The sequence below is a fragment of the Varanus komodoensis genome, unplaced genomic scaffold (genome assembly GCF_004798865.1).
Source record: "Varanus komodoensis strain SLA01 unplaced genomic scaffold, ASM479886v1 scaffold13_3, whole genome shotgun sequence".
In the NCBI taxonomy this organism is placed as follows: domain Eukaryota; kingdom Metazoa; phylum Chordata; class Lepidosauria; order Squamata; family Varanidae; genus Varanus; species Varanus komodoensis.
In genome coordinates this window covers 13,321,760-13,334,879 of record NW_025335409.1, presented here as the reverse complement: position 1 = coordinate 13,334,879, position 13,120 = coordinate 13,321,760, and the positions used below count along the sequence as shown (strand labels likewise).

The 13,120-nt window shown below is 39.8% G+C and overlaps 1 protein-coding gene across 5 annotated transcripts in view; it reads left to right on the top strand.

Annotated features, from left to right (window-relative positions):
- The window catches only part of ORC5 (origin recognition complex subunit 5), a 92,515-nt gene that overhangs the window by 12,498 nt on the left and 66,897 nt on the right, over positions 1-13,120 (top strand). For all 5 annotated transcript variants that reach the window (XM_044423390.1, XM_044423393.1, XM_044423389.1 and 2 more), the window contains exons 5-9: positions 2,140-2,214; positions 5,278-5,389; positions 8,485-8,615; positions 11,025-11,073; positions 12,387-12,477. In XM_044423390.1, the coding sequence (XP_044279325.1) occupies positions 2,140-2,214; positions 5,278-5,389; positions 8,485-8,615; positions 11,025-11,073; positions 12,387-12,477 (458 nt within the window). The remainder of the gene's footprint in view (positions 1-2,139; positions 2,215-5,277; positions 5,390-8,484; positions 8,616-11,024; positions 11,074-12,386; positions 12,478-13,120) is intronic.

Sequence of the window (13,120 nt, the reverse complement as noted above, 5' to 3'; positions counted from 1 at the left end):
TCCACATGGCAAAACTCAGGAGTGTTTCAGAGGCGATATATTAATAAGTTGTTAATATGTCATGGAAGAACATACCAAATGTTCTACTGGGTATCCCCTAGACATATCTAAAGTTCCCACTGTCTTAATTTATGCATTTACTTCAAAGATCCTCCACCATCATATTTATTGATTTAACAGAAAAAAGGTTCATGTGACAGAATTCCAGCTGAAACATTAACATATTAAAAATGTGTTGTGGATTTTTGGAAGATTACTATTCTGCTGCAGTTGGGAAGACCCTCTGCTTAGCTTTTTTCAGAGACAGTGTTTGCAATTTTCATTAACAGTGCTACTTATCATAATATTTGAGGTTCTTTGAAATGGATAATAAAGACCAGGGCAGGGCATTAAACGTTGCAAAATTATCAATTATATTGGGTAAAGTGTTACTAAATCAGAAGAATTAAGTATTAACTTTCAGTGTTTCACTTTGCTCTGCATGAAAATAGACAAGAGTGTTGGAGAAATCAATTTATGTGAATTAACCTGTGTCTTATGGATTTATTATGAGGCGGTTTAAATGGAGATTAATGGGGAAACTTACGTTCTGGTAGCACAAGCTGGCAAAACTAATTTATTCTATTTTATGTCATTGGTAAATAATGCAAGATATTTCAGCCTCAATTAATCCAGAGAAAATTAAGATAAATGGTTAGTCTCTTGCAGTGGCTTCTAAACGCTTCTTTTAATCCAAGCACAGGTACCGAACAATCATGATTAATCATGAGGCTCAAAGTGATTCATTCCCTGCAGTGAAAGATGGTGCCAATAAAACTTTGTGTTTATGCCTACCTTGAGAACAATGTGTCCTTCATGTTTCTTCTCTTGTGTGTTTAGCATTGTAATTCACCAATTAAGGTACTTCAACCCATAAGAGGTAATATAATGATAATCCAAAGCAAATCACAGAATCACTGTTTCGACTCTTTCCTTTTTGTTGAATTGCTCTTTTAGCCAAGCCATGCATTTGTAGTTCTTCTCTCTTCTCTTCCCACCTGCCTGGTTACCCCACCCAATCTCACCCCTATTGTGGGGATAAAAATACTGACTGTACACAGCTGTTGAAAGGACAACTGAAATGATATATATAAAATATTATATAAATGTTCATTAATATTATTCAGTGTTAATTTGGGACGATCACATTTTTTACTTTAGTGAAGGATCCAATAAGGATCTGTTTATATAAAGTGGAATCCTTTTTTAAAAAGAAAATGAGCCTTTCTGTTGCTGTTTCTTGCATAGTATGGGATTTACCAATGAAGGGAACCTTTGGCAAAACAATTTTAGAATGCACATGCACAAAAAGTTTGAAAATAAAAATAGAATTTAATAAAATGGAGAGGCCTGGCGTTGGAACCTCTGACAATGCTGAAGCTCTGCCAGTACAAACCCAGCAAGGTGGAAGATGGGGGGGGTGGGATTGGAATTTGCACTTCCCCCTCCCTTCTCTGGGCTTTCTAAAAGAAAGCAAATTCCCCCACTTCACCACATTGGTTGGGAAATGATTTATAGTCATTTATAGCAATTGCAATACTGCCACAGATCAATAGCAAGATAAGGGCTGTGTCTGCTACAGATCTCTGCTCTGCTTTGCTCCCATTGTATTGTCTGAATAGAGTGAGGATTCTGATAGGAACTCAGATCTGGGGCACACAGAGGCCACATAATTACAACCTAAGCAGGGAACTGATAGAATTCCTTATTTAATTTTAATTTAAAATAATTAATATATTACAAAGGTGATTACATTTTTGTGTATGAATTGGGACTCAGGCATAAAGAAAAGTTTGCTAGCAATGGGTACCTCTCTTTATGTTCTCTCTGCGTCACATACAGGGTCTGCAATATTTTAGTCAATGTTTTGGTGGATGACTGGATTAATTGAATTACTTGTACTTTTAAACCAATTTATTTAGTGTTATATTTTTAACTGAAAATAAATGAACTAGTTCTACTCAGGATGGCTCTATTTGACTTAATCATGCTTTGATATATCTTTGTGCTGATTAAACATTACTACATGCATGCAGATAGAGATCATTTTAAATTGCTTATGAACTGGTGTTGTGTAATAAAATTCTTTTCTGTTTAAAGGTTTTGGATAATGCAGAGAATCTAAGAGAAATTGAAGCAAACATTCTTCCAGGTTTCCTTAGATTACAAGAGCTAGTAAGTACATTGTCCAAGTTACTTGATCCAGCTTCCGCATTATTTTGATGTTTCTGAAATAAAGGTCAGATCTGTACCAATTAGGTAATGAGCCAGTTTCAGCAGGGAACAATAGAAGGTCCAGCAAACACTGCTACAACTTTATCAGAAGTTGTTCTTTAGTAGAATTGAAACTGATAGAGCAACTTCACTGTCAGTAAGATTGGTCTGACAGTTTGTGCTTGTATTTAGTAGTGCCTTTTATTTGGAATAGCTTCTCTAGCATAACTTTGTGAACAAGTTCACAAAAGTGACTAGGCCACAAACTGTGTTCCACCTTACAATGCTAGTTGTGGCACATCAAAAGGCTTAAAAAAGATTGATTCAAAACTGTTCTGGTTGTTTTACTGCTGTAGCTCCTGCAGCAAAAGATGGATGCAGGGTATTTTTTTTCTCTTCACTTAATAGTTTCCCCACTCCCACAAAATAAAAACCTCAGGTGCATCTTTTTTGAGACTTCGGGTGAAATGGATCTCTGCTTCCTCATAATGTTCTTTTCATCTCTCAGAAGCTCACATTGACCCTGACTACAGTTTGTATTGTAATAGCTTGGAAAGTGACATTGTCAGCCTTTGACTGGCAGCAGCTTTCTGCAGTTTCAGGTACAATCTTTCCCAGCCCTCGCTGCAGATACAAAGGGTTGAACCTGGGACCTCCTGCATGCAAAGCAAGTGCAGTAACTATTGACTTTGAAGGAACTTTTTACCCATGAGATGTGTCTGTGCCCAAGTTTAGTGGAACCCAGTTCTGATAGTTCATTAACATGAAAAAATCTTAACGCATTTCATCACATCTGGGTTGTATCCAGTATTACTTTAACTTAACTCCCATTTATCTCAATGGATCTATCTAGGATGTTGGATACAACCCACTGTTTCCACAGCTGGAGTTAACAGGAGATAGCAGAAACACCTCCAATTCTTTAGGATGGGTCAAGATGGCTTTTTATGGGGCTTGATCGTGGGGCTTAGTGAAATTGGAAAACTTTATTATAAATGAAAATCCATATGGTGTGTGTAAAGAGGAAGCAGGAGCCAATATAAATGGGTGAGGAAGACTGTAGGTGTATGAATGTTGGAAGAAACAGGCAAGAGTGCAGAAGTACAATAAACTAAATTTCTGCTTTGTTGTTTAATGCAAAGGAAATGATTTAAAGGAGTGAGGGGTATTCTGGTCATTGTACATGGTGGATTAGCCTGTGTTCAAGCATGAATAAGAAGAAATCTACTCCAAATCCCATTTTAGCTTGTACCTGAAGTGACAAATCTTGATGATAACTGTCCCCCCTCTGTGCTGAATATCAGTTACATTTTTAAATGTGACACATACAAAGATGTATGTGGGAGACAAGAAAATAATTACTGCCTCTTTCTGCCTTGGAATATATTGCCTTGGGTGGATTATTTCTGTTACTCCATAAGCCTGGCCTAGCTTGTGATTTCTGGGACAGGGAGGTGATGTATATGCTCTGGAGCACCTGAAATGATGCTTTGGAGCTGTGGTGATTGCCACTTCCCACTGTATGCTGCAACTTGGGAAAGTGTGCTGTTCAGTTTTTGTAGATGTTCATTAATCTTGGTAGCATAGTGGAATTGAGAGCAGCTGTGTCACTTGCTTTGGCACCTTCATGTGTTACCTTTGCTGTAATCTGATCAAACAGGGTGTAACAAATGTGAGACTTCAACTGCAGGGAGAAATGTGTTTTGCTTTGGATTGATGATGGCTTTTGCAGCCATTCAAGTGCATTAGAGAAGCATATTGCATGATTCTAATATCTTGCTAGTAGGTAGAGACCAAGGAGTGTTGTGAAAAATAAAACACTCAAGCCTCCTATGGGGAGAATGATTAGAAATCAGCTTATTGAAATCTCTTGATGCTACCTTGGGGAAGGATGTGACTGCTGGTACCATTTTTGAGTGATTATGAACAATAAAAATAAGCAAAATAAGCTGAAAAAGCTAATTGACCAGGATCTAGAATATCATGTATACACGTAGATCCTGTTGTTTGCTGAGAAAAGTAAGATTTGGAAGCATAAGCTGTTCTCTACCAGTAATGGCAAATGTCTCTCCTCCTTTCATGGTGTTCAGCTGCCGTGTTGGAGTGAGTGTCTCCAAATAGAGGTAGTATGAAAAACAATCCATCTTTCTTCATCTGTTACCAATATCTCTGTAGAGTTCCCGAAGTGCAGAGGGGAGGATTTTACTTTGTATGAGCTTGTTGAGGGAGAAGGGATTGATGACTATAGGCTTGGACTGGGTTTCGGAGAAAAGTGGTTCTCGGATCAAGACCTGAATGGTACATGCTCCTGATCAGGTTATCAGATGCTGAGCTAAAAATGCAGCAGGCAAAGGGTACTGCTCTCTAGGCTAGGCTAAAGCAGAAGGCCCAGTTCTCAGTATTAATACTAGGCCTGACCAATCCAGAGGCTTCCTAATTCCTGTTGCAGTGGTAAGTCACACGTCCCCTTTTCCTTCTGTGCCTGAAGGTGATTCCGAGAACAGCACTAATATTCAATGGTAACACTCCAACCTCAAACACAGAATACTGGCCCAAGCGTCAGAGGTTCCTGAGACCTAAGTTCTCTTCCTTGGATTTCATGTTGTGCAGGTGTTTTGCAAGATGAAGGGTGTTGCCTTCATACTCTGGTGGCTCATAATTTAATACATAGCTAGGCAAGATGGTTTCCTTCTGATGCTTTGGACTACATCTCCCATTAGCCCCAGTGGCTGACTATGAGTAGGGCTTATGATGGCAATTATGATGTGTGACTTTATGTAGCCTTTCATAATACAGAGAAATAAAAGATTTCTGATTTTTTTTTAAAAAACTTCAAGTGTATTAGCTGCTTGATTAGGCTGTCTAAGGGCTTGTGATTATGCAAATAATTTTGCTATAAAATGCTGACTCAGATTAATTTATTTCAGTCTTTTAGAAAGCTTGAAATGCTTTTCTATGACTAAAAATGTAATTTCAAGGTCATCTTTCCCTCTTTCTCCAATATCCTACTCCACTCCTCTCCAGACAGAGAGAAATGTGACCGTGGTTCTTCTGAGTGAAATTGTGTGGGAGCTTCTTCGTCCAGCTACAGGATGCCTTGAGCCATTACCAATATATTTTCCAGACTACAGCATAGGTAACATGCAATATATGCCTATATAATTATTGGGTCTAACAGTGGTTGGTAGCCACATGCCTTCTCTGTGAAGAGAGGCAGCAGACTGAGGTGCTTGGGAAAAACAGGGGAAGGCTATCTTGCCCATTCCCTGCTGTGAGGTTCCAGAAGCATTTGGCTGACTACTGTTGCAAGCAGAGGTGATTCTGGAGATCAGTTCTGATGCACTCCCACCCACCACTGCAGTCTGAGGAATTCAGAACTCCTAGTTTGGGAGAAGGAGTGTGTGTGTGTTTAGCAGAATGGTTGTGTCACTGCCACACTGCACTGCACTGCCCCACCTTTGTCGAACCACTTAGTAGCAGGTTTATTGGTTTGTAACCACATACATCTTTTGTGCATACAGCTCCCATGCTCAGGCTGTTGGATTTTGTACTCAGGCCTTACCCAGGTCATTGTTCTCCCCTCAGGTATCTTACTTGTCTCTTACCTGGCATTTACAGAAGTTGTTAATTCTCTTAGCCTTCCCTTTCCAGTTCTTCAGCAACACCAGCAGTTGGTGGTAGCATTCTCTTTTCACCACAAACCTTTAGGCCCAACAGCCTCAGTCTAGCTAGGGTAAAGCCCTGAATACCATGTTTTCCCTTCCTGTCACTGTCTTCTTTCTTTGTTGGGATAGTTCCCAGGAGCATGCATGTTCCTTCTCTTAGTCACTACTCTCACACCAAGGATTAAAAGTTAAAACTAGTTTATTTGGACAGATGAAAACAAATGGTACATTCAGCTGCTTGCCTATCTTAGAACAATTGGAACTGTTCAGTTCAGGCTGAGGTAGCTTTTCTAGGTAGAGTTCCTTCCAGCTGCTACTGCTGATTCTGCCACTGGAAGGTTCCCACACCATCCCCAGACAAGAATGAAAGTGAAACAGCCACTCACAACTCCCTGCCCCTAGCCCATGTTCTGAGTGCTGGGATTGTCTCTAGACTTTCATGAATGAAGAGGTAGTCCTCCACAGTGATACAATCCACTTTTTTGTATTTTAAAAATCCCTTTGGGGGAATATTCATGCATACCACACACACACACAGATGAATAGGAAACTGCTGTATCTGTGCATCTCTGTATGTGGCACTACTTATTCAACTTTCCCTAGAAGCAAAAATGACTAAACTGAGGCTGTCATACTTTGTGCACGTCGTGAGAAGGCAAGACTTCCTGGAGAAGACAGCTATGCTAGGAAATGTAGAAGAAGAAAAGAAAGACCAAATATGAGATGGATTGACTCCTTTAGGGAAGCCACAGACTTGAATTTGGAAGAGTTGAGCAGGGCTGGCAAGCATAAGACATTTTGGAGGACTTACATTCATAGGTCCCCAAAAGTTGATGACAACTTGATGGCATATAATGACAACCCATTCAACATTACTGCTAAACACATCATGCCACAATGCTGCTGGCATTGTGCTAGAAATAACTTGACTGCAACATAATTTACATTAGTGATAGTGCAAGATAGTATACTCAGCATAGAATGCTTATAATCCTCTAGGTTTGGAAGCTTACAGGCATGCCCATTGGCTTGTGCTTTTATCAAAAGAAAAAAAGTCAGGCTTACAAACAGTTTGTTGATTGTTTTATAGTGTTCCCAATAAATCATATGGTTGTAGTTTGTCTTGCTGTTTGTTGTTTTAAAACACAGGGATAGACCACATTCAAATAAAACTCTTATTCCTTGTCTGTCTCCTCTAATTTGTATAATATTTGTAAATTTTAGCATGTAAACTATTTTCCATATTCTCGGCATCCCATCTCTCAAAGGAGAAGGATTTTTGTTTCCACTGAAAACTCATGGTTCTGACAGCAATTAGCAAATGATTAATCTTGTTCATCAAGAGAAACCTCAGCCTTCACATGGGCAAATAGGATAACAGTTGGTTCAGTTCTGTACTATATCTGGACATTTTCATAATATTTCCCACAAGTACTTATGTCCTAATCAGGCCCACTGAGATTGCCCATCTGGCCCATAGAGGCTTGAGCTCCCTCTGTGGGCTCCATTCCCCCATTCTTCATGCTCCAGCACATAGTAATCACAGCAGGAAATTATTATCCATTGTAAAAATTAGCACAATATCCAAACGCCTTGTTCAGTTAAAAATACTTTATCTGGTGCTGAAACACAAATTGACTGAAGTGAAGAAGAACTGTGTTGTTGTTCCATATACTTTAGAGAGAGGGAAAGTGGCAGGAGGGATGTTTGAAGCTAATCTTTTCTGTATGACTAGCGAAAGAAGTGACTCTGACACTTCGGTCTTTAATTTGAATCTAGGTTTGATGTGGGGAACTTTAGGCACAGGCCCAAATGTGGCCCAGTTTGGCCTTCTTCAGTTTCCCAGACATGTGGCTTCCTCACCCTGGCCTGGTCCCTTTCCCCCAAGCACCTTGCACTTCCCAGCTTTTGTGCACTGCAGATCTTTTCCTGTTCTAAAAGGTCAGAATGCCTCTGCTTTGACTTTGTAGTTGACAGTAGGAGCTTTGCTATGTTATAGTATACCTGTATTTTTTGTATTTTACACCCCACTCTTTTTGTCTCTGTCTCCACCCACTGCTTAAATTGTGACACCCAAGTTCCTCCTCAAAATTGGATTTGGCCTTTGGAGTGAAAGAGTTTCCTGGTCCTTGGTTTAGTTATCAGACTGTGGGCCTCTGTAGAGAAGAGCTCAGTGCTGAGGCTTTTCCCGAGGTCTTTTGACCTGCTCACATCAGTGTACTTGTAGCTGCCTGAAGCTAAAAGCATGTTCATTTTCGGTGTCAAGAGATGCTGTGCAGGCTGCCCTCTGCATCAGGCATGGTGAGCTTGGCTGGAAGTAAGGCACTTTTGTCCCTTTGCCAAAGATGCTTTTTCATAAAGGATTCCATGATGTGCTTGGACCTATACTGAATTATCCAAAGCTAGTTAAAAAGTATTCAATACAAACTGCTTGTAAAGAATTACTAATGCTGTTATAAATGCCAGGTAGTATTGCTAGTTCCTCCTTAATTTTTTGTCTGCAAGCAATGCATTGAGTCAGATTTCTGCTCTACAGAAAAAATATGCTGGTTTATTTTTTAAACAGGGCATCTACAGAAGATTCTATCCCATGACCATCCTCCAGAGTATTCTTTTGATTTTTATGCTGCATATATAAATATTCTACTTGGTGTCTTCTATCCTGTCTGCAGGGACCTAAAGGAACTCCGACATCTGGTGAGAGATCTCTTAGGGCTTTTTCCGAATAAATGTGGAGATCATAGTTTTGCTTCTGGCTTCGAAATTTATAGCCTGTCCTATATAGATATATAATAGAGCTGTTCCTTCATACGACTCGCATCTATCCAGATGTAGTCTGTTAAGGTCACAAACTAAGGAACTAAGCCCAAAGGGCTTATGCCTGCCTGGTTGAACTTAACCTTCTTTTTGTAGGGTAGCATTGCCCATCCTTCCTTGCCATATCATAAACAAGTGTCAGTTTTTAAAGGTAGGTCCCAAAGGTAGTTTACACTGGTGGAGCCTCATCCCTCACAGAGGGTGCATTCCATGCATGGAAAGTTGAAAGCCCATGTAGGATCTTAATCATGGTTAAAAGATCCTACACCAGGCCAGAGGGTAACAGAATTGGAATCCATTCTGTCTGCACTGGGTAGCGAACAAGGAAATAATGGGGGATATACACTGAGCTGGTTTGAAAAATATCTGCAATTGCTTACAGCTTCCTTAATTTGACACAATAGCTTGGTGGACTGTAATACTGATAGTCCAGCTACTAAGGGAAAGTGACATGGCCTACCTCCTGTATAAATTGGGTAGGAAGAATAGCCTAAGGGGATGGAGTGTGATATTCACTCATGTTGACTTGGTTATGATGAAATGACAACCCATTATAGGTAACAAATCATGTGGGTTATTATGTTGTCAAAATTTACACTGCTTCCTGCAGAGGGGTTGTTTTTTCCCTGAGCCTTCTCCTCCCTTTGCAGCAAGATTCCTGCAGTTTTGAATGTGCCCCTCCCAGTTCCCCCAACTTTTCCACCCATTCTTGAGACACTTAGTGCTTGAGAAGGTAAATGCAGTCTTTCCCCCTTTTTGCTGACACTCACTTCAAAAGTAGGGAATTTTTTAAACAGAAATTAAAGAAGGGCACAAAAGGATAATTTAGAGATGGAAGTACCCTGATTTCATATGCTTATTGTTCTGTCAGAATTACTGCCCTGCATCCTCCTCTTCTCAAGCTCAACTTTGGACAGGTGTTAATTGAAAACAGTATCAAAAATAAGCCTATATGGAACCTCTATGGGTCAATGACCAGACTAGGTATATGTTTTGCTTTGATAGCAGGTACTGCCTGCCTGCGTGAGGCTTCCTGTTTTGAACCTGCAGCAGTACTTACCCCATATTTGCCTAAATTTGACTAGGAAAAAAATATGGAAAAAGCACACTTAAAAAATAAGTGACAAGTCATGACAGTTCCTGCAGTGTCCTGCTAAGGCACTTTGGTGGAACTATCGCTGGCTGTCACTTTGGAGTTTGCAGGAGGTGATATTTGCTGTGGTGGGAGGGGGGACAGGATAAAAGGGAATGAGGGAGATAATACATGATGGCTTCATCCATGGTGTTCCTTGGCACATTGTTTGGATGGCTGAGGGAGAAGGAAAGGGAGAGCAAGTCACAGTGAACCCAGTTATTTGGGTTGTTGGCAAGACAGACAACTTGCCATGATTTATCGACAGGGTGAGTTAGTACAATATGTGAACCCACCCATTCCCTGTATATATCAACTTGAAATTATGACTCATAGCCTTCCCTATATCTGGAGGTCCAGATATCCACCAAGTGGGTTGGCCAGGAGGCCAACCTCAATTTATAACGCCCTGATTCTACTCCCTTCCTGATACGCAACTGTTGCTTCAGGAAACCAACACCTAACTTACTGGATTCCACTGCCAAGCCAGTAGGAAGTGGTAACAGATCAAGCAGACCAAGCAAGACAAGATGCCATTCATCTGTACCACCCAAAAATAAAGGAAAGAAGGGCTAGAATTGGGCAGGCTTGTCATTCATCTGACATCACTTAAAAATAGCTGCCACTGAACTTTTGGATAAATATCATCTGTAGAGATCTTCATAGTCTAATACGGAATATAGAAACCAGCTGTAAAGATGTAGAAAGCTGTCAGTGCCAATAGTTAAAGTGATACCTGGATCATTCCAGGCCTCTCCAGTTTTTGGATGAGCTCCAAAAGATGTGCTTGTGCTATCTTGGTTGTCTCAGTTGTGAGCTGACTAGAATAATTAATATTTAAAACTAGTCTGCCCATCTAGAGCTACCAAGCAGAGACGGTAATTAACTGCCCCATTGGTCTGTGCCAGTCACAATTGATTTCAGTTTTCCCAGGTCTCAACAATTGACCGTCCACCTGTCTCTTCAAACCTTGCTCATTTTATTGTCTATGTAATTGTAAATAGGCTTTTGTCAAGATTAGAAAACTAAGGTATAGCTCTTCTTGAGTAGGGGTAAAATCCTTTTGTAACTGACAGAGTGGCACATGGTAAATCTAGGGACATGCCGATTGCAAACTTAGGGTAATACTTACTTACCTCTTACTGTTTATCCTGTAGGCAGCACTCAATTTTTCGAAATACTGTGAGCCCGTGGTTCAAGGAGAAGGTGAGTGTTTTGCCTTTTATGAATAAATAATGGATCACTCTCCTTTTTGGGCAGGAAAAGAACATACCCTTTTTTGAGTCTATATGTGCTTTTTGTCAGCTTCGTGCTGATGCAGTGCTAACCATGCAATTGCCTAACCATGATTAGGCAACCAGGAGCACCATTTGAGCTTATTCCTACTTGGACCTAGCTCATCTTCCTTGCTTCTTGCATGAACATTCCCTCACCCTGCATTTAGGACTTACTGTTTATTAGTCTTACCTCCCAAGCCATAGTTAAGAGGTTTTAAATGGTGATTTGGACTTTAGTCACCCCCCCTTTTTTTTTATTTCAGGTGCAGACATAACACTGCCCAGTCCTTTACGCATAGTTTAGCACATCTGGCATGACTTATTTATTTATTATTTGAAACTTTGGTATACCATCCACTACCAAATGGTCTCAGGGTGGTCTTACAATAAAACAAAGTGAAGCACAGCATCCATTATATACAATAAAAACACACAATCGCAATCTAAACCTTAAAATACTGGCAAAATATAAAGGTTTTGGTCTGGTGCCAAAAAGAATAAAGTGTCAGTGCCAGGTGCACCTCCACAACCAGGGTGCCACCACAAAGGAGGCTTTTGTCCAGGTGGCCACCCTCATAATCGCCTTCACAGAGGGCTCCTGGAGGAGGACCTCTGACCCATATCTTAAGGGGACATAGGGAAGGAGACGCTCCTTCAGATATCCAGGTCCTAAGCTATTTAGGGCTTTATAGGTCTTAAATTGGGCCTGGACTTCAGTTGGTAGCCAGTGTAGATGGTAAAGGACCAGTGTTATATGTGCTTATCTTGTGAGCTCATGCTGTGGTTAGTGCTAGTTAGAGTTTCACAAGTGGAAAGGATAAATGCTGTAATAATTGCAGGAGAGAGAAAAAGTGAGAAACGTGGGAGCCGAGGGAACACATGCTCCCATGAAGCAATTCTGATCTCTCACTGGGGGATGTTATATGAGCCTCTAGCCATCAAAAGACAAGGGTGAGACTAACAATCCTTTCAGCTAAAAGAATGGTGACAGAACAGGGAGAATGGACCACAGATTATCAAAGAATGGTATCATGTATAATATTTTTATAGTTGCAGTTTAACATACAGTGGTCCTATAGTATGATGGTATGAAAATATCAGTATTAGAATCCCAAAAGAAACATTGTGGTTCTTAGTCTCTTAGCTGCATGAAGTCAAACAATTGCTGCATGTTTCAAAGTTCATCTTGAATTAATACTATGTGTTTATGTGTCCATCTGTGTGTTTATGCATACAATGTAGCAAATGAACGTGACACACGCCGACTTTGGAAAAATATTGAGTCCCACTTGAAGAGAGCTATGCAGACTGTTTATCTGCGAGAAATATCAAGGTAATTGTTATCTTCCATTTATTTATTTATTTATTTATTTTTTGGAGAACTGCTTGTCAGGAACCCTGCATAAAATGTCAAGAGTGAGTGAAGAATGGCATTCTTTCCTCCCAAAAATAATACCTTGACTCTTTTAAATCTACTTAAATTTAGAAATAGTTTGTTCCTGCTAATGTACAGATACCACCAAATAGGAACATTAATGAATATTCAAAAATCTCTTTTATGGTAGAACAAAAGTTTGACAGATAACCAACACAGCTCTGATTCCTTTAAAAAGTTTATTATCGCTGTACTTTTTAACAGGACTATTCAGGATTTCTTTTTGTCAGGGACATCTGCAGGGTTGTATATCTGAATGCTAATGAGATCAGAGAGAAGCTGATCAGTTAAAGCAAACTTGTAGTCCTGGATACTCAGATAATACTGTTAAATTGGTTTATACTGATAAGACATTTGCACTTTAAAAAAACCTCTAGCAATTATGGCTTTAAAGTAATTTTGAATCATGTTGTTCAATATTTGTATCTCTAAGTTTAGAGATAAACTTAGTCTTGATGCAAGCCTTCTGTTAACAATGGATTATAACTCAGAATTTTGTTTTACCCAGACATAGCATTTATCCATTTTAATTTAAATAACT